This window comes from Sebastes fasciatus, chromosome 18 (genome assembly GCF_043250625.1).
Source record: "Sebastes fasciatus isolate fSebFas1 chromosome 18, fSebFas1.pri, whole genome shotgun sequence".
In the NCBI taxonomy this organism is placed as follows: domain Eukaryota; kingdom Metazoa; phylum Chordata; class Actinopteri; order Perciformes; family Sebastidae; genus Sebastes; species Sebastes fasciatus.
The window spans coordinates 11,752,504-11,778,508 of record NC_133812.1 but is presented as its reverse complement, the minus strand read 5'-3'; the positions used below and the strand labels follow the sequence as shown (position 1 = coordinate 11,778,508).

At 41.3% G+C, this 26,005-nt stretch overlaps 3 protein-coding genes across 3 annotated transcripts; 1 reads left to right on the top strand and 2 right to left on the bottom strand.

Moving 5' to 3' along the window:
• Positions 1-7,188, bottom strand: LOC141755876 (heat shock protein HSP 90-alpha-like). The gene is made up of 11 exons (XM_074615184.1): positions 7,027-7,188; positions 4,700-4,849; positions 3,714-4,083; positions 3,474-3,607; positions 3,040-3,381; positions 2,775-2,940; positions 2,440-2,630; positions 1,424-1,571; positions 1,067-1,335; positions 621-954; positions 1-473 (listed from the first exon to the last, which is right to left on the bottom strand). The coding sequence occupies exons 2-11, from the start codon at positions 4,847-4,849 to the stop codon at positions 361-363; spliced, it is 2,217 nt and encodes a 738-aa protein (XP_074471285.1). The 5' UTR covers positions 7,027-7,188; the 3' UTR covers positions 1-360.
• Positions 7,189-8,272: 1,084 nt separating this feature from the next.
• On the bottom strand, positions 8,273-13,510 carry hsp90aa1.1 (heat shock protein 90, alpha (cytosolic), class A member 1, tandem duplicate 1). The gene is made up of 11 exons (XM_074615186.1): positions 13,267-13,510; positions 11,598-11,744; positions 11,124-11,490; positions 10,891-11,024; positions 10,495-10,800; positions 10,211-10,376; positions 9,868-10,058; positions 9,632-9,779; positions 9,259-9,527; positions 8,811-9,144; positions 8,273-8,699 (listed from the first exon to the last, which is right to left on the bottom strand). Exons 2-11 carry the CDS (start codon positions 11,742-11,744, stop codon positions 8,590-8,592), a joined length of 2,172 nt encoding a protein of 723 aa, XP_074471287.1. The 5' UTR covers positions 13,267-13,510; the 3' UTR covers positions 8,273-8,589.
• Positions 13,511-17,545: 4,035 nt separating this feature from the next.
• On the top strand, positions 17,546-26,005 carry wdr20b (WD repeat domain 20b). The gene is made up of 4 exons (XM_074615088.1): positions 17,546-17,850; positions 22,098-22,280; positions 22,432-23,910; positions 24,196-26,005. Exons 1-4 carry the CDS (start codon positions 17,602-17,604, stop codon positions 24,250-24,252), a joined length of 1,968 nt encoding a protein of 655 aa, XP_074471189.1. The 5' UTR covers positions 17,546-17,601; the 3' UTR covers positions 24,253-26,005.

Below are 26,005 nucleotides of genomic sequence, written 5' to 3'. Positions count from 1 at the left end.
TAACTTGTTAACATGGTAAACCTTTATTTATGGGTCCCACCCTTTTCAAATAACCGTACCAATTTTGATAGTATTTACAGTTAAAGTAACACACAAAGAACATTGGAATGTCAATAAATACAAAAAAAAAAAAAAGCATTGATAAAACTCAAGTTACAAAAAGTGACAACTTAAAAAACAAGTCTCTAAAAAGGAATGAATCTGAGCTGCATATGGTCAATGTAAGGGGAAATAAAGGTTTTAAAGAATTTGGTCAAAAAGGGGGTTGAGGGGAGAGCCACTCCAGGCTCATTTACAACATTAAACTTTAAATTTTATGTAACACTACTTCTGAATGCTAACAAGGCAGCAGAAACCGGCCTAGTCCACCTCCTCCATCCTTGATGTGTCTTCATCGTCCCCTTCAAGAGGGGGCATGTCCTCAGTGGGAACAGAGATGGGTTCTTCTGGTATCAGATCGTCTTCATCAATACCTAAAAAAAGGAAGTAGGAACATTATGAGTCAGGTTTTAATTAAAATAATTTCACTAGAATAATTTATAGTTCATAAATGTGCAAGAACCATCCATACAAATGTCACCAAAGCTATATACATTGCGTCAATAAACACTGATGCTCACCAAGACCCAGCTTGATCATTCTGTAGATGCGATTGGAGTGGGTCTGGGGTTCATCCAAGGTAAATCCTGAAGAGAGCAGGGCCGTCTCAAAAAGCAGGATGACCAGGTCCTTCACAGACTTGTCATTCTTGTCAGCCTCTGCCTTCTGCCTCAGGGTCTCCACAATAGGGTGGTCGGGGTTGATCTCAAGGTGCTTTTTAGCAGCCATGTAGCCCATGGTGGAGTTGTCCCTCAGAGCCTGGGCCTTCATGATCCTCTCCATGTTGGCCGTCCAGCCGTAAGTGCTGGTGACGATGCAGCAGGGGGAAGTGACCAGGCGGTTGGAGACTGTGACCTGTGGAGGTTAAACAACAATTAACACAATTTTCTGCCTTAATTGCACAACATTGGATAATATGAAGTCATACAACACCTCATGGGGTTGTTTAATTTATTAATCTTCTCACCTTCTCCACCTTCTTCTCCAAGATATCCTTCATTATCTTGCACAAGCTCTCAAACTGCGTCTTCTTCTCCTCCTGCTTCTTCTTCTCGTCCTCATCCTCAGGCAGCTCCAGGCCCTCCTTGGTCACTGAAACCAGGTTTTTGCCCTCGAACTCTTTCAGCTGCTGGACACAGTACTCATCGATGGGCTCGGTCATGTAGATAACTTCAAGGCCGGCTTTGCGAAGGCGCTCCACGAAGGCAGAGTTAGCCACCTGGTCTTTGGTCTCACCTGAAATATATGTAACATCACATTCATTTACTCAGTTCATGTCATTTTTAATTCACATGAACGGTTTATGGGTGAAGAGCATCATCACCGGTGATGTAGTAGATGTGTTTCTGGTTGTCCTTCATACGCGTGACATAGTCCTTCAGGGAAACCACCTCGTCTCCAGAAGCTGAGGTGTAGTATCGCAGCAGCTCAGACAGCCTCTTTTTGTTTTGAGAATCCTCGTGGATTCCAAGCTGAAAGATGAATAAAATTAAATGTCAGTAAATTGCAGTTGAAAACAAAGTTGCATCACAACTAGTGGTGTAATAAAATATGGAAAAAAAATTAATATCGGGATATTATGTTTTGTGATACTGTATCAATTCTCAAAAACACAGTATACATTTTTAATTAATAGTTTACATGCAAAGATTAACACTTAGTATTTTATTTAGTTTGCAAAGAGATGCACCCTCTCAGTGTATGTGCCCTCTAAAAGTAGCGCTATGATGTTGGATGTTACAGTTACTGTGATAAATGCAGATCCCACTGTTCTGACTGCATAAAAAAGTAAACTTTTGGTGTGTTCTTTATATGACAGTTTTCCTAAAATTAGATAAAAAAAAAAAAGAAAAAAGAAATATATCACCTTGCTTACTGTATCACAATATATTGAATCGTAACCCCTGTATCATGATACGTATCTTATCGCCAGATTCTTGCCAATACGCAGCCCTAATCACGACAACTATATCAGTGTTAAACATGAAAAAACACTGATATTGGTTGCCGAGGTGTAACCATTGATAAACCAGAGTGCCTCCATTTAAACAGAAGATGGCAGTAAGGAGCACCAAACAAGATCCAAAGCAGCTTTTCATTAGGACAATATGGCCAAAGGATCAGACAGATGGCTCCTGTGTAAAAGGTCAGCGGAACAACCCGTAATCATTAACTACAGTTCCACAGATTCTTGTTAAGTTTTTTTCACTTCCAGAAATGAAAATTCAGATTACTATTTGGCAGGATTTGTGATGACAATATCAAAGTATCCAAGGGTTTAACACAAGGTGGCTGCCAAAACACACGCAGCTCGCGCGGTGCAAAGGTGAGGACACTAACCTTGATGTTCTTGGAGAACTGCTCGTAGTACTTTTTGTAGTTGTCATTGTCCTCGGCGAGCTCAGTGAAGAGTTCCAGGCACTTCTTGACGAGGTTCTTGCGGATGACTTTCAGGATCTTGCTCTGCTGCAGCATCTCTCTGGAGATGTTCAGGGGCAGATCCTCAGAGTCCACCACACCCTTGACGAAATCTGAGAGGATGGAAAAAGAGAACCTGATCAGCAATATATTAAAATGTATACGATGACATTTGTTATTTGAAATATATAATCAGATTTTTTGATTTATTAACTAATTGTATACGCTATTAATTTCCCATTTGGATTAATACTCACTGAGGTACTCGGGGATGAGCTCATCGCAGTTGTCCATGATGAAGACCCTGCGCACGTACAGCTTGATGTTGTTCTTCTTCTTCTTGTTCTCAAAGAGGTCGAAGGGAGCGCGACGAGGCACAAAGAGCAGGGCGCGGAATTCCAGCTGACCCTCTACTGAAAAGTGCTGCAAGAAAGAAGGTTGACTAGATCAGTTTTCAAATTTGATCATATTACTTACATTAAAATATGTCCGATATGGACAAGACATCATTAAGAGACCTACCTTGACAGCCAGGTGGTCTTCCCAGTCGTTGGTAAGACTCTTGTAGAACTCTCCATACTCCTCATTAGTGATGTCGTCTGGGTTACGGGTCCACAGAGGTTTGGTCTTGTTCAGCTCCTCCTGGTCAATGTACTTCTCCTTGATCTTCTTCTTCTTCTTCTTTTTGTCTGAACACTTGTGGTCGTGGTCGTGGTCGTGCTCCTCATCTGACCCGACGTCCTCGATCTCGGGCTTGTCCTCGTCCTTGTCTTCGTCTTCATCCTTGTCTTTCTCCTTCTCCTCCTTCTCCTCCTCCTCCTCTGCCTCGTCGTCACTCACCTCCTTGTCGCGCTCTTTCTCGACCTGCATAAAAATAGAACTCAGTCACTGGTCATGGTTTTTGGGATTACTTTATTAACTGATTCATTCATTAAACAACTTAAATGAGTACTTACAAAGAGCGTGATGGGATAGCCAATGAACTGTGAGTGCTTTTTCACAATCTCTTTGACTCTTCGCTCCTCAATATACTCTATCTGGTCTTCTTTCAAGTGCAGGATCACCTTGGTACCACGCCCCATTGGCTCAGCTATGTGGGGAAAAGATGGGTCAATGAAAGTTACAGATAGGTACCCCTTTATCAATAGAACCAAATTGTTAAAGAGCAACAGCGTAATGGCCTTTATATTACTTACAGGTGGTGTCCACTTTAACTGTGAATGAGCCTCCGGCAGAGGATTCCCAGACGTACTGTTCGTCATCGTTGTGCTTGGTTATGACCGTGACCCTCTCAGCTACGAGGTAGGCAGAGTAGAAGCCCACGCCAAACTGACCGATCATGGAGATGTCGGCTCCAGCCTGCAGAGCCTCCATGAAAGCCTTGGTGCCGGACTTGGCTATTGTGCCCAGATTGTTGATCAGGTCGGCCTTGGTCATGCCGATGCCCGTGTCAATCAAGGTTAGGGTGCGCTCCTCTTTGTTGGGAATAACTTCGATTTTGAGCTCCTTGCCATCGTCCAGCTTGGAGGGGTCAGTGAGACTCTCATAGCGAATTTTGTCCAAGGCCTGGAGGGGGAAAAAAGCCCGTTAATTGAAAAGCTGACAGAAAAACTCCCGTTTAAATGATGGAGGATTTGTCAATTCCTTGATTATTAGCATATTACTATGTGTTATAGCCACTAGGGCTGACCCGAATGCTTCAAAGCTTCAACCGTTGCCATGGTAATCGACCTCCAAATCAGTATTCGAATGCTTTGTTGTTGTTTTTTAATTATAAGTGTGTAATGATAATATATATATCCTAAATTAACCCATGAAATAAGTATAATACAACATTATTTATTATTCATATTCAACATTAATTATTATTTGTTATTCACAGACGGATATGGCTGTTTTTTGTGTGTAGAGGTGGGTGTGTGTACAGTAGCGCAGCAGCAGCACTGTCCCGAGTACTGAAACGGGGGAGATGGAGACAGACAGACAGCCTGCACCAGCTTCGAAGCTTCGAATACATTCGAATATTTCTCACCGAAGCTGTGAAGCCCAAAAAATGGTATTCGAAACAGCCCTAATAGCAACAGCTTATTACAATGCTTAAACTTAAAATGAGCTCAATAAACAAATGTTGACACAACATGAGATTAAAACAGCTTTAGCCTAATACTATGACAAAACTTACATCTGAGGAGTTGGAGATAAGCTCCCTAAGGAAGATCTCTTTGTTGGAATAGAAAGTGTTGATGATCAGGGACATCAGCTGAGCGATCTCCGCCTGGAATGCAAACGTCTCAACCTCCTCCTCCATTGGTTGGTCGTGTAATTCAGGCATCTAAACAGAGGGGACACATGACTATTTTTAGATGATACACGTATATATCATGGATAACACATGCACACACACACAAAATGAATTGTATGTCCTATAAACTGGCACCATTTGTCTCCCTAAAGCACAGCGCACAAAAGCCTACACAATTATCTTAATTAGATTAGCAAACTGGATGCATTGCCACAAGGTGTAATGTCGGACACTTTTATATTTTTACTTACTCCTATCTATTTTTTTGCAGTTATCCAGGCATGTTACGGACATGTGTGCAGGTTTGTTTGCCTGAGGATCCGCTGTCACACCTACACCAAGCACTGCCAATCCCCCTCGGGTTAGTTACATCTTACAATAATAGAGTCAACACTATTTATTACATGACAATTATGTTAATGAGTATCCATCAATATTGTCCATCACCTGTCAGTGCCATTAATTTTAATGTGTAATTTAGTTTAATGAAAAGGTGAAACACAGGCTGAAACTAAACCAAACCTGTGGTCACTGATTTACGATTGGGAACATACTTATGTAAATTGGTTGTAATGTATGGTGTTGTATTATGTGAGTTTATGTATGATGTGGTATTATGTATTTTAATATTTTCTTAAAAGCCTAACCAGGGACAAGGTCTGCAAATTAGCAACGGCTAAAAGTCCTATATGCATTGCATCGGTTGCACTTTAATAGAGTGTAACATTGCCTAAATGTGTTGTCCCTGTCAAATAAATTTATAAATAAATTATCAAACAACACTGACTTGAGTAATCCGAAATAACAGTGAGGTATGCATCAGTATGATAAGCATGTATCAATGGTGCAGGCAGGTGGTGTAACAGACTGTCCAGCTCTGCTCAGTGCCCCACCTGCCTTTAATCCATCTTTAGCAAATGAGACAAGATCCACCTGCTTCTGTCTTTACACAAGTTATATAATATATATTTTATTTCAGCAAATATAATAAAAACTGGAAATTGTAGAAAGTTAATTGTGGTTTATTGTTGTTGTTGGGGTTTTTTTGGGGGGGGAGGGGGAGGTTCCCCCTTCTTCTTCTCCCTGTCCTGGTATCTATGTGTGTGAATGAGACTCCTGGGTAGGCCAGTGGGATCAGGACTGGGAAGGGACCAAGAACTGGTGTAGAGGGTGATTGTAGTGGGTTGAAGTGGGGTTTCTGAATGATAATAACCACACAACACTGTTAACACTACCACCAGCTGTCCATCTTATTAATATCTGTGCAAAAAAACAAAGAGATTGACAATAACCTGTAATATTTTCAGGTGGAATTTCATTAATTCATTCATTCTCACTGTGCAATATCATTTTCCAATTGTGCAATTTTGTTAATAGTCTGTTTATTGTCAATACTGTATATACTGCTCCTATTTTTATACTTCCTTCTATTTAAATGGTTCATATTTTGTTACACTTTGTTTAGATCATGTTTTTTGCACTATCCCCTTTGCTGCTGTACACTGCAAGTTTCCCCACTGCGGGACTAATAACGGAATATCTTATCTTATCTTATCGAATAGCAATTGATAGGCTTGATTATTGGTTGATCAGAGAGAGAGGAGCGCGTGGCTAAAGGATTACATATCAGCAAAACGGTAAGACTCCACCTGCCGGTTTACCGGGTGAATTGCACCTTTCTAGAAGGTACCAAGATGCAAACAGGACTCTCTAGCAGTTTCCATGAGAATGGAAAGCTCCTCCTCTTAAACCATCTGCAAAGGTAACAGTACTTGTGGATGGAATGATCTCCTCTGTACTTCACTGAGTTTGCAATGTTACAATCTCAGCTCAGGAGATCTGATTTAATTGCATTAAATTCTGCCTCCTGCTTATCATAAGTCCTGCCTAACAAGTGCACCACATCATGTGGTCCATGTGGCTGCTGCTGTCAGCCACCTTTGAGGGATGCAAAGGTAATAAATGTGGGCGGGATGGTTGCCAAGATAATGTTATAAAAAAAGTTACAAATCTCCATGTAAAAAATATAAAAGCAAATCACAGGTTATAGTATTGTCATAAGCTGATTATAACACCATGTACATGAACTACATTGACTCATAGTCATCACCATATTTTGCATCCAAGGCATGTCATTTTAACATTATTGTCGATGGAAAACGGTTAATCATTAAATTATCATTAAATAAAATATGTCATTCATTTACCTTGGTCCTCCGTGCAGTGAAACCTCTCCGGTGTGAGCTGTGTGGAGGTGGTAGCAGTCGTAGACACTAGTAGAGAGATACAGTGTGTAGATGCTGCTGACAGACAGGTCAGCTGTGCGCAGCTTTTCTATCCTCTCCGAGTGTTCGAGAATATCCCGACCTGAAGCTTCCAGAACCATCTGGAAGCTTCCTCGCTTACAGCTACGGTGGTGGCCGCTGACAGGCCCGGTGGGCTGTCAATCATGACGTGTGCACACAACTCTGTCCATATTTGGGTGGAGGAGGCGGGACTAAAAGGAGAGGATTGAGGGCGGGCGGAAGTAGGAGAACTAGGATGAACCATGCGGTGTTCACTGAAAATTCCAGAACATCTATTAAAATAAAAGTTGATGACGAGAGTTACTTGTATTATGTCAGTTCATGTCACACCCTAATACAAGTTTTATTTACTTTGAATGTAAAGTTATTTTGCACTAACCATATAATGGTTGTCCGTGTTTGCAATTAGTTACATTCCTCGAATGTAATTTGCAATGTGTAATACTACACTTTATTCTATTTATTCCTTTATTCTTTGATCTCGTCTTGTTTTTATTCTTGTATTTATTGTTTTTATTGCAAATATTTTTATTCTTGTACTTTTGTTGATCTGCACCTCCCCATATGCCATCTAATGTGTTCCCTCTGTCATCGATGATTGTGCAGTATGAATGTGTATATGTCTCGGTGGACTGAAGAAACTGAATTGCCTTTCGGGGATAAATAAATTTGTATCTGTATCTGTATCTGTATCTAAGAGACAACCACAACAACACATAATATATGTAACTCACACTTTTATTTACTCCTCTACTTCATGTTTTTTTTATTTATTTTTATTTTTTTATTTATTTTACATTTATCCTTAATATTATAAGATATTGCAATATATTGTTATTAATTGTTTTTTATTTGTTTGTTTGTTTTATTGACACAACAAATATTAATTACTTTTTTATTGTTTTCTTCCATTTACATGCATGTTCTTTTAAAATATCTATATATTGTAATTTGCTTAATGAATTGTATATATGTATATATATGTTTTTGTTTTTATTCTGTTCTTTTTTTCTTTTTTCTTTATTATTGAATTGACGCTTTGGCAATATTGTTCACATTGAATTGAATTGAAATATGGATATCCCTTTTCAACTAAACAAATTAATGAAATTCAGCATGCAGTAGATTCAGTAAGCGACATTGCAGGTCTTATTTCTTAATATTTTTTATTACAAATTTGAATGCATTTCATAAAAAATGTTACAAAAAAGAGACATAAGTCAAATTCCCAGTGACTTTATATCACTCTTAATGATTGTCAGTAGTTTTATAGAAGCAGCTGATAACAATGTAGACTAAGCCACATTGTGGCCTACATTAATTCCATTTATTAACTTGTATTGACTAGTTAATACTGTTTAAGAGATGAGAGTTGTGTGAAATGAGTGAGATGTCTATTTGAAGAAGCAATATAATTACAAAAATAATAATTAACAAAGCAGGGAAAGAGTCTCCTGAAGTATTTTAGTCAACTTCCTCCATTCTTGATGTGTCATCATCTCCTTCCAAGACTGGCATATCCTCATCAGCTGGCTGAATGATATCCTCAACTGCAGAGTCATCATCATCAATGCCTGTGAATGAGAATGCATAAAATTAGCAACCAAAGCCACTTATTAACGTAGGCCTATGATAAACAGACTAATTCCTGTAATGTCAGTTGTGAAGTAGAAAAAAAAACGTACCAAGACCCAGCTTGATCATTCTGTAGATGCGGTTGGCATGTGTCTGAGGGTCCTCCAGTGTGAATCCTGAAGACAGCAGGGCAGTCTCGAACAGGAGGATGACAAGGTCCTTCACGGCCTTATCGTTCTTGTCGGCCTCTGCCTTCTCCCTCAAGGTCTCGACGATTGGATGCAGGGGGTTGATCTCAAGGTGCTTCTTAGCTGTCATGTAGCCCATGGTGGAGTTATCTCTCAGGGCCTGAGACTTCATGATCCTCTCCATGTTGGCCGTCCAGCCGTAGGTGCTGGTGACGATGCAGCAGGGGGAGGAGACCAGGCGGTTGGAGGTTGTGACCTGGCAATAATGAAATGTAGCATTATTGTCATGATCAAATAAAATTGGCTATACTATATTAGCATAATTGACAATTAATTGCATTGGAACATTAGATTCTGCCATTTCCTTTACCTTTTCAATCTTCTTGTCAAGGATGTCCTTCATGATCTTGCAAAGGTTTTCAAACTTATTTTTGAGCTCCTCCTGCTTCTTCAGGTCATCCTCATCCTCGGGCAGCTCCAGGCCTTCCTTGGTCACTGAAACCAGGTTCTTGCCATCGTACTCCTTCAGCTGCTGGACACAGTACTCATCGATGGGCTCGATCATGTAGATAACTTCAAGGCCGGCTTTGCGAAGGCGCTCCACGAAGGCAGAGTTAGCCACCTGGTCTTTGGTCTCACCTGTGAAAGTTCATGTAAATTCATTGAATCAAAATGAAACAACTTTTGGGGAAAACTTTGAAGCAAAATCATAAAAACAAAAAGAAGCGAGTTGAAAAGCTAACCTGTGATGTAGTAGATGTGTTTCTGGTTGTCCTTCATGCGTGAAACATATTCTTTCAGAGAAACCACCTCGTCTCCAGAAGCTGAGGTGTAGTAGCGCAGCAGCTCAGACAGCTTCTTCCTGTTCTGGGAGTCTTCATGGATACCAAGCTAAATGGGAAATGATGTGTTACTAATATTCAACATTAAACATGTGAAATTCAGCGAAAAAAACATAAATTCAGATGGATCCACCAACCTTGATGTTCTTGGCGAACTGCTCGTAGTACTTTTTGTAGTTGTCATGGTCGTCGGCGAGCTCGCCGAAGAGTTCCAGGCACTTCTTGACGAGGTTCTTGCGGATGACTTTCAGGATCTTGCTCTGCTGCAGCATCTCTCTGGAGATGTTCAGGGGCAGATCCTCAGAGTCCACCACACCCTTGACGAAATCTGAATAGAGAAGATAAAGACAGCTTAACCTTCCAATGCAACTAACACAATAATTGTACAACTTATGAGAGATAGAATGCATACTTTTAAAGCCATTAATATCTTCGAAAGATCAGACTATGTGTGAACGATTAGTAATATATGTTACTCACTGAGGTACTCGGGGATGAGCTCATCGCAGTTGTCCATGATGAAGACCCTGCGCACGTACAGCTTGATGTTGTTCTTCTTCTTCTTGTTCTCAAAGAGGTCAAATGCAGCCCTTCTGGGTATGAAGAGCAAGGCACGGAACTCCAGCTGACCCTCCACTGAGAAATGCTGCAAGAGACAAGAATGAAGTATGAATTTATTAGCTTGAAAAACATCACATTAAACGATCAATTTTGCAAATATGTAGCACTTTTTGGCATGTTTATCACCAGTAGACTCGTCTTACCTTGACGGCAAGGTGGTCCTCCCAGTCGTTGGTGAGACTCTTGTAGAACTCTCCGTACTCTTCATTGGTGATGTCATCGGGGTTACGGGTCCAGATTGGCTTGGTCTTGTTCAGCTCCTGGGCATCGATGTACTTCTCTTTGACCTTCTTCTTCCTCTTGTTCTTGCTTTCCTTTGTGTCCTCGTCCTCATCAGAGCCCACGTCCTCAATCTTAGGTTTGTCCTGGTTCTCGGCTTCTGGTTTCTCACCTTCCTCTTCCTTTTCTCCCTCGTGAAGGTCCACTTCCTTCTCTCTCGTCTTCTCCACCTTAAATATATGGAAAGAGCGGTGGTTTAGGAATTATGTTTAAGCATTTCAATATCATTGGTTGTCATTAGGTCTGCTAATGGAACTTACATAAAGGGTAATCGGGTAGCCAATGAACTGTGAGTGCTTCTTCACAACTTCCTTGACGCGCTTCTCCTCACAGTATTCTGTCTGATCGTCTTTGAGGTGGAGGATCACTCTTGTGCCTCTGCCAATGGGCTCTCCTAAAAAACATCAATGATGAGAGCAGAGCTCAGGTTATGAGCCAAATTGTATTCATCATGCAGCAAATTATTGAATATTATACCACTGAGGGAACTTACCGGAGTCAACCTTGACTGTGAATGAGCCTCCAGCTGAAGACTCCCAGATGTACTGCTCATCATCGTTGTGCTTGGTTATGACTGTCACCTTCTCAGCCACGAGGTAGGCAGAGTAGAAACCCACGCCAAACTGACCGATCATGGAGATGTCAGCTCCAGCCTGCAGAGCCTCCATGAAAGCCTTGGTGCCGGACTTGGCGATCGTGCCCAGATTGTTGATCAGGTCAGCCTTGGTCATGCCGATTCCCGTGTCCACCAGGGTCAGGGTGCGGGCAAGCACGTCGGGCGTGATTTCGATCTTCAGGTCCTTGCAGGACTCGATTCTGCTGGGGTCTGTCAAGCTTTCATATCTGATCTTGTCCAAGGCCTGTGCGGAAGGGTTGAGCTTGTTAAAATAGCAATGTTTGCATACATGCGAGGGCTGTTTACATTTGAGGAACATATACTGTATGATACAATGCTGAGTTTGCTTACATCTGAGGAGTTGGAGATGAGCTCTCTAAGGAAGATCTCTTTGTTTGAGTAGAAGGTGTTGATGATGAGGGACATAAGCTGAGCGATCTCAGCCTGGAAGGCAAAGGTCTCCACGTCGTCCTCCATAACGTTTCCAGCGGCAGGCATCTGAAGGAAAGCACATAATATTATATTTAGGTCTGTCAATTGATTAAAATAGTTAATCGCGATTAATCAGATATGAATCGCACATGATTTATCTGTTCAAAATGTACCCTTAAAGGGAGATTTGTCAAGTATTTAATACTCTTATCAACATGGGAGTGGACAAATATGCTGCTTTATGCAAATGTATGTATATATTTGTTATTGGAAATCAATTGACAACACTAAACAATGACAGATATTGTCCAGAAACCCTCACAGGTACTGCATTTAGCATAAAAAATATGCTCAAATCATAACATGGCAAACTCAAGCCCAACAGGCAACAACAGTCAGTGTGCTGACTTGACTATGACTTGCCCCAAACTGCATGTGATTATCATAAAGTGGGCATGTCTGTAAAGGGGAGACTCGTGGGTACCCATAGAACCCATTTTCATTCACACATCTTGAGGTCAGAGGTCAAGGGACCCCTTTGAAAATGGCCATGCCAGTTCTTCAAAATTTAAGATACCAATGGATTCCTTAGGTTTTTCTAGTTTCATATGATACCAGTATCTTCAATAGCTTTAAAAATGAGCCCGCTGCAACCTAAAAAAAGTTGTGTTAATGCGTTTAAGAAATTAGTGGCATTACTATCGTGTTAACTTTGACAGCCCTAATTATATTATATTATATTATACTGGATTCATAGTTATGCTTATTTGCTCTAAAATAAAAGTTAGATATCTGGAAATAATTTCCAGCTGTTACATTTGAAATCTCTTCCTCCCCCTTGTTAAAGGCAGCCTCATGGCATGAGGGGGTTAGCTGCTGCGGATGGCAGACGAACACATGTTCCTTCTGTCAATCAAAGACTTGCCATTTGCTAAATGGGTGGAGCTCGGATGCTTCCCCCAACCCCCAAATGCTTCACCATGTGTCATCCAACACCTTTAAGTTAAAGGAAGGAAGAAGCAGCTAGAAATTCAAAAATGGTAGAAAAACTACATCTGGTTTTCAACTGTAGAGCAGATCTATTATTGTTTTTCACACAAGTGAGGCAATTGTATTCAGAACCAAAAAAAAAGCCTCGTAGGAACATTTCTTCAGTTCCTCATATTCATGATTAAAATAGAAAAGTTGGTATCTATGTGATTCCATTGCAGTCAAACACTTCCCCAACTACTGTTGTATATTTTTTTCTGCATCAAGATGTGAAACTACTGTATCTGCTCATTGTGTGGACCGGTTTTCCTGCTCCTCCGCCATTGCGTTCACACTCAGGGTCACCCTGCTTTGCCATGTGTTCCGTGCACGTTACAGTCTCAATTTGATGCTAATGGTAAAGGAGCTATTCTGCCACACTACAAATAACTGACTTTATATTTTATTGTATTTTAGAACTTTATATTTGTGCAATTTTTATGTATGTATTCTAATTTGCAGCAAGTATTCTTTCTGTTCTGCATGTGCTGCCTGTGCTCCTACCATTTAAGCAACCAATGCAAAAAAAATAATTTGATTTTAGGAGTTCCAGTCTTACCTTGAATAGAAACTTTTCCTACAGTTGCTTCTTGATGATAGTCGTCAAATGTATCACTGAGCTTCTCTTCTCGATGAGCTCCGAGCGTGTGTTTCTCTGCTCCTCCCGTGTGCAGTAAGTCTCACTTGCTGTGTTGAAGTGACTCTATGCAGACCCCCACGACATGCCGGTGTCTTTTTATACTTCAGGGGTGGTTTCTCGAAGCTCCCATTCAGAAGCTTCCAGAAGATACGTTCACTACATTGAGGAGGGGGTGTTGTGGAATGGCCGGCAAGGGGGGGGTGGCGAATGAGACACCAGAGCCCTAAAAGTTTATGTGCCCTTGTAGGGCCGCAGAGTCACAAGGAGTGCCTGTCACTCACAATGAGAGCTTTCCTGATAGCTTGTCTAGCTGTTAGGCCCCATACCCCCCTGTAAAGCGTCACAGCTGCGCAGTGCTTTGCTATCAGCTGCTGTCGAGGTGCCACACACACACACACACACACACACACACACACACACACACACACACACACACACACATACACCATAAGGCTTCCTATAGACAGCAGGCCCATTTCTTTTTTTGGCGTGCAAGATTGGGGTGAATCTCAAAGATTTCACAGAGAAGCTGAGATACACATTAAAATAAATTTCTCCTGAGGTTCTTTGGCTGTATATGACTTTAAAACATAATATCAATAAACTTTAATATAGCTGTTTTAGCACAAGGTCCACCAACTGGAAAATTTCCAGAGCTTTCACTTTCATCTTGTGGTCTTCACCGAATGGACTTTGGAAACAGAATCAGCCACCTTAACATGAAGATGAGTTTATTGGCCACAATCGTAAAATTCAATTTGTTGGGATAATTGGCAGGCCCAGGTCCGACAACCAAGGACCACATTAAGGGTATTTGGCATTCAAAAGTTCAGTAATGTAGGCCCTGCCCTGCCATAGGGCTTTGACATGTGTACCTTGTAGGGCTGATTAAAATAATTTAGAAATGTATTGTAAAATGTACTGTGTTTTTTTAAGTTTTTCCTTATCCGATGAGAGGGTCGTACTGTAAAGGACAGAGGGTGTCGTATCCTGTATAGATTGTAAAGCCCCCTGAGGTAAATTTATGATGTGTGATATTAGGCTATACAAATAAAATTGACTCGACTACTGTGAGCAACTATAATGAATGACATTCAATGTCATGATTTGATGTTTTAGCACTATTCTCAGTTGAAGGAAACATGACGAATAGTTTCATAATATGGTTGTTAAAATGAAACATGAGTCAAAACTAAGTTCTTGCTCAGGTGATACCCAGGGAATGCTACACAGGGAATAGTAATTAGACATAATTACGATTAGCAAATTGGCAAAACAGTATGTTGGTGAGAGCTATCAGAGCCACAAGAAAAAGGGAGAAGGTGCAGGCTTACTAGTGTACTGTAATTCATCTGATCTTAACCCCCAACATTTACATTATACCATAAACAACTCACACACTGGGTTTTCAAATGTGGGACTATACACAGTAAATACAACCATGTATAAGCCTAGAATTCTCTGGTCCAGTGTGGATGTTAGTGACTTCAGCTGACCAGAGGATGGCAGTGTATTACATTTGCTACAGATCTGTTATATAATCGAAATTCTTCCACACTACTAGAAGCTGACTATTCATGTAACTGAGAAACATGGAGAACTGTTGCAATCAGTGTAACATGATATTTTCTGAAGGAGAGAGCCAGATTCCTCAAAGGTTAAATAGCTAGAATAAGATAGTGAGACCATGCATGTGTGAATTGAGCAATGATACAGAGAGGGATGTTCCTGGAATATAGAAGTGGATGGTGGCGGTATATATCCTGGGATATCCATGATCGGATATACTTACTTTAATAATTTGATTACAGCAAAGTCCATTAGTTTCAATCTCAGTCTGAGAACTTTGTATCTTCTGTGGCCACATGTATTTCTTAATTTTTAGCTGTAGTCCACTAAACTAGTGTTTTTATGTATTTTGTTCATACAAATTGATGGCTATTCATACAGCTTCTTCCCTGAGTAAAGAGAAATAGCCTACACAATTTCAGTGAATCTAAAATTATATGCAACAAAAATGTTGCTTGCCTTATACTTATAATAAGATAAGGTGAACCTTTATTAATCCCCGGGGGGGGGGGAATTCAGGTGTCAAAGCAGCAAAGCGCAGATACAGAGGTACAGATGTACAAAAAATGTATAAAACAATAAATAGAAATACAGAATATGCATAGTGAATGAACATAGGGAATGGACATAGCGTGAACCGTCCATCAATAAAAAAATGTCGTGTACATTAAATAGATGTAATATGTGCAGTCTATAAATGGTAAATGGGATGTAGTGTGTAATGGCAATTTTCATATCTGCAGTTTAACACTGTACCTTTAGACAATCTCAGGGCCTCACATGTTCAACTTTGTCACCATAGGACAGTGACCTGACATTTTAGTTCTCTGTAACTGCAAACAACAGATTGCTGAAATACTTGTTATGTCTTGTGATGCTCTGTTGTCTGCTGTGTGCTGACGCATTGATATACTTTCTATCCTTCTCTTCCTTTCTTCTTTGCACTTATCTTCATGTTATGCTTTAAATGTATAAATACTGACTACTCTTTGTATTCGGGGCTCACTTGCCACAGTCCACAACAGGTGGCTGTGCTCGTGAGTCCATCTGCAGATGTTTTAGTTATTAATGTATGCCTTTTTATTAAATTCCCTGAAAGACAAGTTGTTACGTTGGTTTGTGTCTTGTTTTAACAGAAACTGCCACCACATAGTGTAAAGTAAGTTTAAAGTTTAAAGTGCACCAGTGGTTAGGAGAGGTGGTTGCAGGTAGTGCAGATAGATGCAGATAGTCCAGATAGTCCAGATAGTGCAGTTTTCATTTGGAGGTCAGCCTTAGTTGTGGAGCCTGATGGCTACCAGCAAGAACGACTGACCCAGACGCTTTGTGTTGTGCCGAGGGGGGTTGAGACTTATTGTTTGTATTGTCTATAGAATTTAGACTTATTGTTTGTATTGTCTATAGAATTTAGACTTATTGTTTGTATTGTCTATAGAATTTAGACTTATTGTTTGTATTGTCTATACAATTGCGACTTTAAATCGCCATTTAATTTAATTGTGTCTGCATTGGTAATATCCAGCATTCAAATGCTGTCTCTTATTAAAGGGACTGTTTGTAACTTTTTACACGTATAATCTAGTATATTACTAGATATAGATAGATATACTATATATATACTAGATATACTAGTATATTATGTGCTTGTTATTGGGTTTGAAGCCTATTTATACACTTAAGAGTAGGAGTAAAGAGCAAATGACATGATGTTACACACTCTTGTACAGTAGGTGGCGGTATGCACCTTAAAGTTGGTTGCGATCCGCCAGAAACCGAGAGAAGAAGAAGAAGAAGAAGAAACCCAATAACAAGCACATAATATACTAGTATAGATATAGATAGATATAGATAGATATATATAGTATATCTATCTATATCTAGTAATATACTAGATTTATACGTGTAAAAAGTTACAAACAGTCCCTTTAATAAGAGACAGCATTTGAATGCTGGATATTACCAATGCAGACACAATTAAATTAAATGGCGATTTAAAGTCGCAATTGTATAGACAATACAAACAATAAGTCTCATCCCCCTTGGCACAACACAAAGCGTCTGGGTCAGTCCTTCTTGCTGGTAGCCATCAGGCTCCACAACCAAGGCTGACCTCCGCTTGAAAACTGCACTATCTGTAGACAGATAGAATAGTCATGTGAGGTAAGACTAGGAAAATACACAGTGTTTAACCCTCCTGTTACCTTCAAATTTACCAGACGCTTTGTGTTGTGCCGAGGGGGGTTGAGACTTATTGTTTGTATTGTCTATAGAATTTAGACTTATTGTTTGTATTGTCTATAGAATTTAGACTTATTGTTTGTATTGTCTATACAATTGCGACTTTAAATCGCCATTTAATTTAATTGTGTCTGCATTGGTAATATCCAGCATTCAAATGCTGTCTCTTATTAAAGGGACTGTTTGTAACTTTTTACACGTATAATCTAGTATATTACTAGATATAGATAGATATACTATATATATACTAGATATACTAGTATATTATGTGCTTGTTATTGGGTTTGAAGCCTATTTCTACACTTAAACACTGTATGTTCCTAGTCTTACCTCACATGACTATACTAACTGTCTACACGCATGGCTGCAGGAGCTTCACATGCAACGCGCATGCGCAGTCGGTAACATCCGGGTCTCCTCGGACAAGGATGAACGCCAATTTCCAAGATGGCGGCGGAGGGAGGAGGGAAGGAGATGAACGAAATTAAAACTCAGTTCACCACCCGAGAAGGCGTCTACAAACTCCTCACTCACTCCGAGTACAGCCGGCCGAACAGGGTGCCCTTCAACTCGCAAGGGTCCAACCCGGTAAAGGTCTCCTTCGTCAACGTGAACGACCAGTCCGGCAACGGCGACAGGATCTGCTTCAATGTGGGCCGGGAACTCTACTTTTATATCTACAAAGGCGTCAGAAAGGTAAACACTGCTGACCTGCTGCTGCTGACACATGAAGCCACGACACAAAGCTGTGTAGGGAGCGAGTAGCTTTACATGTGGGCTTCTTGAAACGTGTTGAACAGCAGGGCTGTCAACTCTCTGAGCTGCTGTCATTGAAGTGCGCAGGTTGTCAAAGACAAGGCCATGTAGCAGACCGAGCTAATTAGCATCTCTGAGCTAACATCGACACAGTAGTTGTTGTTTTTGTGTGCACTTCAGGGTCCCTCAGTTTGTTTGAGTTCTCCCTCACTCAAGTGATGAAGCTGCGACACGAGATTTTTCCAAGGCTTGTCATGTCTGTGTTTGTTTATCCTTCTATATATATAAGGGTGTGCAGGTGTCAACAGTGTGCTCACGAGCAGGGTCAACTTTTCTATTACAGACAGGTAAAAGTGTTCACATTGTAAAGGATTGGAGAGGTGTATTAATGATGTGTGCACTCTCTAATGTAAGGGGTTTTGGATGTGATGAGCTGCGACACGAGATTTTTTCCAGCCAACTGGATAACGTGAGAAAAAGGCTTGTCATGTCTGTGTTTGTTTATCCTCCTTCTTCTTTACAAGCTATATACTGTATATAAGGGTGGCAAGTGTCAACAGTATGCTCACCAGCAGGGTCAACTTTCCTATTAAGATAAGATAAGATAAGATAAGATAAGACTTATCATGTCTGTTTGTTTATCCTCCTTCTTCTTTACAAGCTATATATATATATATAAGGATGTGCAAGTGTCAACAGTATGCTCACCAGCAGGGTCAACTTTCCTATTAAGATAAGATAAGATAAGATTAAGATAAGATAAGACTTATCATGTCTGTTTGTTTATCCTCCTTCTTTACAAGCTATATATAAGGGTGTGCAAGTTGTCAACAGTGTGCTCACCAGCAGGGTCAACTTTTCTTTTCTATTACAGAATTGAAAGTGTTCACATTGTAAGTGGTAGTGAGTGTTTTTTTTGTTATCTGTGATATAATAATGATGTGTGCACTCTCTACTGTCAGGGGTTTTGGATGTGATGAGCTGCGACACGAGATTTTTCCAGCCAACTGGATAACGTGAGAAAAAGGCTTGTCATGTCTGTGTTTGTTTATCCTCCTTCTTATTTACAAGCTATACATAAAGGGTGGCAAGTGTCAACAGTGTGCACAACCAGCAGGGTCAACTTTTTTTATTAAGGTAAGATAAGATAAGATGAACCTTTTAATAATCCACGCAGGGAAATCCAGGTGTCAAAGCAGCAACATCAGCAAAACAGAGTGAAACACAGGATGGCTGCAGTTAAAAGGCTGGATTAACAAGCTCCCATACACCCTAATAACCTTCAGTACTTGAGTTTGTTTTCTAGAAATACTTAGTGCTGTGTGTATCTAACCTGTGAATTGAATTGATAAGATAAGATAAGATGAACCTTTATTAATCCCCAGAGGGAAATTCAGGTGTCAAAGCAGCAACATCAGCAAACAGAGTGAAACACAGGGGAGGTAGAGGTATACACAAATTAGAAAAACAATAGAGATATTAAAGGTACAGAGTGAATGGGTGAACATAGTGTGTGCAGTCCGTCCAATTAATAAATGTAGTATGTGCAATAAATAAATGTAATATGTACATATGTGCAGTCTATAAAGTGGTATAGGATGTATAGTGTAAAGTAAGTGTAAAGTGCGCCAGTGGTTAGAGTCCAAGATGGTTGCAGATATATATTGCAGATATATTACAGAACTGAAAGTGTTCACATTGTAAGTGGTAGTGAGGGGTGTTTTGTTATCCGTGATGTAATGTAATGATGTGTGCACTCTCTACTGTCAGGGGTTTTGGATGTGATGTAATATGATCCACTATTTGGTTGCACACAGTGATGATGTCATTGCAGCAAGCCATGTTAGGTCTTGTTTTTAGCAGGGATGGTGTGACTGTGACAAGTGGTGATCGTGCTTGATGATGATGTCCCTGAAGCAGCCACCACTGAATACGCAATCAGCAGCCTAGCCTTTCTATGAGAACTCTGCTGCTTTTTTATCCAATTCAGTTGCCCTCAGTCAGTGGTCTCTCTCAAAATCTCACAGCACAGTCAAAACTATGAGAGGAAGTAGACTCAACACAGCCAAAGACAGGGTAAACAGATATCAGTCAGTAACAGCTAATTCCAGCTTTTAAAAGCAGCATCAGGGTTATTCCAGTATTATTTTTAATACAGATAATTACCTGGTTATGACTTAAGTATTTTTATTTTTTATTTTTAATGATTAATTTCTAGGACAATTGCAAATACAAGTCAGTTTAACAACAGAATGAACATTTGCTATATTGTTCTTATCATTTTGATTTGAAATTGGTTTGTCTCAAACACAACCACTTGAGACCTACTAATAATAAAAATAATAATACATTTTATTTGGTGGCTCCTCTCAGGACACCCAAGGACACCTTACAAAGATGATTTGCTAATATTTGGGGGACAATTTCAGGTTAAAGTGTGATGCATTTGCTTCAGGGTCAATTAACAGTGACTCTTATGGACATCTACATTGCGACGTACTATTTACAACCCCAATCACATTCTTGGAATGCAGGCACGATGCAAACGTGTTGTTTACCTCGGTGGTGTTTTTGGTGGTTCGGCGAAATTATAATGAGCGCCTGTTCCCTGCAGCTCTTGATTTAACTAACTCTGACTGGATCTTTTTTTTACTCTTCCTCCCTTGCAATATTATTTCAAATTTGTATGTTGACAGAAAAGTCAAGAAAAATGTCAATGTCTACAAGCCAGCTTGAAGTTGAATAATGAGTTGGCATGGTCTGTAACATCTAGACTTCATTGCAGCTCTGATAGCAAACAGAAAACATGACTGTGATCTGTTAGATGAAAATCAGAGACGACTATAGAATCATAAGAAGTCATGCTGCCTGATTGCTGATGGGGATTATTGGACAAGTTGGACATTAGTATATGGCCGACCCACTTGTCTCAATAGTTGGGGAAATTCTGCTTATCTATTCATTCAGCCCATCTCTTCTTATATTTATTTTAATGGCGTGTCTTGCCTCTGATGTTAGGCAATCACTTCCCCAACCGAGATGACCTACAAAAGTCTGCCGTCGGTGGTCTTGACCCAGCTTGTGTATGATTTAATTGATTTAAAAAATACTCTTCATGAAGTCTCATTATTCCGTAAAATATTTTTGTAGCCAATAGGGAAACCTTATCATCATTGTAGCACTTCGACAACACTGACAACTTTTTAATTACGTCCCCTAAGCTTTCTCTCTGACTCCTTTTTTAATGCATTTTTTAAAGTAGACCACAAGAGAGTTGCAGCAGTAAAGCCATTAAATAAATAAATATCACATTTTCACTGGTCCAATGCCAGATACACCCCTGCCAGGTTAGCAGCTATGTTCATCAGGTCTATAATCATTTTCCTTTTAGACCTACTACAGGTTTAGCTAATTGTCTTCTTTTTTCCTACAATAATAATAATAAAACAGATTATTTCTCAGTGATGAATAGGGTCAGTTTTGTAATGATTGGTGATAATGACTATGGCCATTCTATTCAAGCTTACAGGATTCAAACTTGTGTCCTATGGTATGGGAAAATAGATGAATTTTATATCACATTTTCATTTCATTAAATCTTCAGTGTCAGGTTTGGATTAAATTGAGTTGTGTTGTCAACTGCCTGCTGGAATGCTGACTTATGGAATGGAATGCTCCACTTAATGATGGACTAAACAGTTAACCTGTATGGTCTGGCTGGGCTGATCTTCCTCTCTATTTTTGGATAATGATTTTCCATATGTCATAATTCGTTATTATCATGCACCCGGAACATTTGGTTGGCACTTTGTAGACACCAACAAAAGTAGAAAGCAGAGATTTTAGTTTTTAAAAAGTGGTATTTTTCCACAGTCTTAAAGTTCATTTGACCCCATTTCTGGCATTCTGATCTGAGATAAGATGTCCCCTGGTGCTGTTTGAGAGAATCAAATGTAATTTCTAGGCTTGGTGTTCTTTACTGCGAATGAAGTATATATAGATCATATGTCAATCTAGAAATCTTTGGAGAAAAGCTGAGTGGAGTTAAGTATTAGAGGTCACCTTGAAGGAGAGGCAATGTCTAAAGAGTAGCCAAGCAAGTGTCACAATCACAGCTGCTTGTCTTTTCAAAGCAGTGTCTAAATGGTTGACACTTAATCATTTGTTTATATTTCTCATTGTTCCAGGCTGCTGATCTTAGTAAGCCCATAGACAAGAGGATATACAAAGGAACGCAGCCGACATGTCACGACTTCAACCCCATCACAGCTACAGCAGAGAGCGTCTCCCTGCTGGTGGGCTTCTCAGCAGGACAGGTGCAGCTCATCGACCCGATAAAGAAGGAAACCAGCAAACTCTTCAATGAAGAGGTGGGTTCCAGTCAGCGTCTCATGTTCTGATGCTTAGATCAACTAAAAGACAACTTAAATTTCAGTTGTCTAAAATAATGGAATAACTAGCTGACCAGTGTCTTTGTTTTTTCTCTCTCTCTCTCTGTTTCTTTGTCCGTCTCCCCCCCAGAGACTCATCGACAAGTCCCGAGTAACGTGTGTACGATGGGTTCCTGGTTCGGAGAGCTTGTTTCTGGTGGCCCACTCCAGTGGGAGCATGTATTTGTACAACGTGGAAAACACCTGCGGCACCACGGCGCCTCACTACCAGCTCCTTAAGCAGGGTGAAAACTATGCTGTGCATACCTGCAAGAGCAAGTCGGCTCGCAACCCGTTACTGCGCTGGACAGTCGGCGAAGGGGCGCTCAACGAGTTCGCCTTCTCTCCGGACGGCAAGTTTCTGGCGTGCGCGAGCCAGGACGGCTTCCTGCGGGTGTTCGGCTTCGACGCCGCAGAGCTCCACGGGACTATGAAGAGCTACTTCGGCGGCTTGCTCTGCGTGTGCTGGAGCCCCGACGGACGATACATCGTGGCGGGAGGGGAGGACGACCTGGTGACGGTGTGGTCGTTTTCAGACTGCAGAGTGATCGCGCGGGGGCACGGTCACAAGTCGTGGGTGAGTGTGGTGGCGTTCGACCACTGCACCACCAGCGTGGAGGACGGTGACCCCCCCGCTGAGTTCAGCGGGAGCGATGAGGAATTCCACGAGCAGATTCACTTCGGTGCGGGCAGAGACAGAGCCAACAGCGCTCATTCTCGGCTTTCTAAGAGGAACTCTACAGACAGTAGACCTGTTAGTGTGACGTACAGGTTTGGCTCAGTGGGACAGGATACCCAGCTGTGTCTGTGGGACCTAACAGAGGACATTCTCTTCCCTCACCTCCCTTTGTCCCGCACTAGGACTCACACTAATGTTATGAGTGCCACAAGCCCTCCAGCCACTGGACAAACTACTACTGCTGCTGCTACTACTACTACTACTACTACTACTACAACTACTACTGTATCCGCCACTAATCCCAGTGGCACCAATGGTAAAGACAATGCGAGCAATAGTAGCACCAGTGGCAACCCAGCGAACTCCCTCCCCAGCACCCTGCCTCGGTCCAACAGCTTGCCACACTCCTCCAACCCAACAGGGGGCAGCACCCCCAACAGTCACACAGGCAGCAACAGCAGCAGCAGCACCACCACCGCCACCACGACCACAACCACCACCGCCACCACCACCGCCACCAAGGGCAACAGCATCATAGACAGCGCTTTCATTGCCACCGGCGTCAGCAAGTTCGCAACGCTGTCGCTACACGACTCGCGCAAGGAGCGCCACGAGAAGGACCACAAGCGGAACCACAGCATGGGCCACATCAGCAGCAAGAGCAGCGACAAGCTCAACCAGCTCAGCTCGACGCGGACGGCGAAAGCGGAAGCGGCCAAGACTCTGGGCACCACGCTGTGCCCGCGCATGGAGGACGTGCCGCTGCTCGAGCCGCTGGTGTGCAAGAAGATCGCTCACGAGAGACTCACTGTGTTAATCTTCCTTGAGGACTGTCTGGTAACAGCCTGTCAGGAGGGTTTCGTTTGCACATGGGCTAGGCCTGGGAAAGTGGTGAGTGACAGGCCTCTCGAGGATACTGTCATGTGACACCTCTTAGCTTGCATTGTCTCGAGCACAGGCATTTTTCCACGCTGCATCCAGAAGCCGCTAACGCCACTGTGTGCAGCCATTGGTTATTTCATGCAAGATTTACACTAAAACCCTCAGCATTTTTTTGATGGTTAATAGCACATCTTCTCCGACAGTAAACCTCATGGCCTCACTATTCTGCCTCTTTTAATGCATCCACGTAACACTGTTGTTTGTTATCAATGTGTGTTATCTGTCTCTCCACAGGGTTTGCTATCATCTCAAAACAACCCAGCCAACTCCCCCAGTGGAACAGTAGTATAGCCCCAGTGCTGGTGCTGCTAATGACAGCTCCATGCAACAGAGACGGGGGGATGACCAAGGCCAAGGCCCCGCAGCGCTTCTTCACACACTGTCACACACCACATGACCTCCAGTGTCACCTCCATTCTCATCACTACAAACCACCCCGATGCTCTCTTTGTGTTACTGCTCATGTTTAGATAACCGATGTTGGCCAAAGCCAGGGTTAGAAACTTGACGCCCCCTGTTTTTTTGTCTGAGCGGTGACAAAGGGTGCCGTTGGAAGTAAGATGGCAAGCTTTAAATCGTCCAGGAGGTTTACGGGACGGGGTCGACTGGCTCATTGTTCCATCTGTGGTCATATCAAGTCGTGTCTAGTCTGAAAATAACAAAACTCTAGTAACCCAATCCTTTGTGCCTGTAGATCTTCAAAAGACTAGACATGCTAACCTTTTTTGTATGGGTTTAATTCGGACATTTTCTCCTACATTTTGTATCTTCAAATGTATTCACAGATAAAGGGAATAAGAATGAGGGAGTGTTTTTGGAGCAGCAGCATATCCCCGACGCCAAGTCTCTTTCCACTTCCTGGGCAATCTCCTGTGTGCAGCCCCAGTCCTCGACACCTGTTACTTCCTTTACAAATATTTTAATCAGCCGGTATCACACTTTAAAGTGTATTTGCACAGATTTTTCTTTCATTCTTTTTTGGTTTTTTTTCCCATTTTGAATTGATGACGGTGGAACACAAGCAAAATATTTTGAAGACCTGCTTTGGAAGCACTTGGGAGGGGGAGGGAGAGGGGGAGGGAGGGGGACGGCTTGTTATCGCCCTCTGTCTCGACGCTGGATGCTGCAATCATAGTTTTTTATATGGAAAAAAAAATTGTTTGCACTTAATAGTTTGTTAGAGGAGAATGGCTTTACATTTTTGGAGTGTGTAAGGACTCCTTGACAAGGTTGAAATATAAATAGAATTAAAAAAAAAAACCTTTGTATCTATTGAACATTTATTTTAATATTGTTTCAGATTAAATGGGCTCTGTATTATATGTAAATATTGTACTTCAATGATTTATGGGTGAGATGATCATTATTACATTAGTTCAAAGATCCTCATTTCAGAAAATAGTGATATTTCTAATACAGAAGATCTATACCTAATATTAAAAAAAACGAATCTTGAATATGCAGGTGAAAATGTTTCTTTTTCTGTTGTACATAAAGAGAATTCAGGTGTATTTTTATTAATGAAACGTTTGGTATAGGAGACATCTATGAAAAACCCTCTTATCTAACAGGTAGTGCTGAACGCTAGCTAGCCTGTCGCTGCAGATTCCTTTTAGGCAAGGTATAGGCGCAGACGCAGCAGGCCTAATTCAGCCAATCACTCCGAGCTCAGGTAAACCACAGGAAGACTAACGCTGGCATAGCTCCCCCCTCACTTAGCCCCATCCATCAAAACATGTGTGTGAATTCACTTTAACTAACAAATAAGACTGACAACCGTGTTCTGCGAGATCGGGGCTTGCGGCGTGCGAGTCCTGTTGTTTGTGAGTAATAATAACTGAACTGATGCTGAACTTGTGAACAAAAAAACATTTGACACTGTGTTGAATACCAACTGACTTAAAACGTCAGCACTTGATGATGGTGCAAGTGCTTGAGGTGAGCGTGTTTTTTCAAGCACCCCACACATAGGAAGACTGAGGATATTAACAGTGGCAGCCTTTTCCTCCATGTGACGCCTATTAAAAACAGCTTTGACAGATTA

Coding starts and splice junctions, on each gene's coding strand:
- LOC141755876 (XM_074615184.1), bottom strand. CDS start 4,849: ATGCCTGAATTACACGACCAACCAATGGAGGAGGAGGTTGAGACGTTT. Junction 2,941..3,039: donor AAGACCACCTGGCTGTCAAG/GTAGGTCTCTTA, acceptor TCTTTCTTGCAG/CACTTTTCAGTAGAGGGTCA. Junction 2,631..2,774: donor GCTCATCCCCGAGTACCTCA/GTGAGTATTAAT, acceptor CCATCCTCTCAG/ATTTCGTCAAGGGTGTGGTG.
- hsp90aa1.1 (XM_074615186.1), bottom strand. CDS start 11,744: ATGCCTGCCGCTGGAAACGTTATGGAGGACGACGTGGAGACCTTTGCC. Junction 9,145..9,258: donor TTGACAAGAAGATTGAAAAG/GTAAAGGAAATG, acceptor CATTATTGCCAG/GTCACAACCTCCAACCGCCT. Junction 8,700..8,810: donor AATGATCAAGCTGGGTCTTG/GTACGTTTTTTT, acceptor TCTCATTCACAG/GCATTGATGATGATGACTCT.
- wdr20b (XM_074615088.1), top strand. CDS start 17,602: ATGGCGGCGGAGGGAGGAGGGAAGGAGATGAACGAAATTAAAACTCAG. Junction 17,851..22,097: donor TCTACAAAGGCGTCAGAAAG/GTAAACACTGCT, acceptor TCATTGTTCCAG/GCTGCTGATCTTAGTAAGCC. Junction 23,911..24,195: donor GGGCTAGGCCTGGGAAAGTG/GTGAGTGACAGG, acceptor GTCTCTCCACAG/GGTTTGCTATCATCTCAAAA.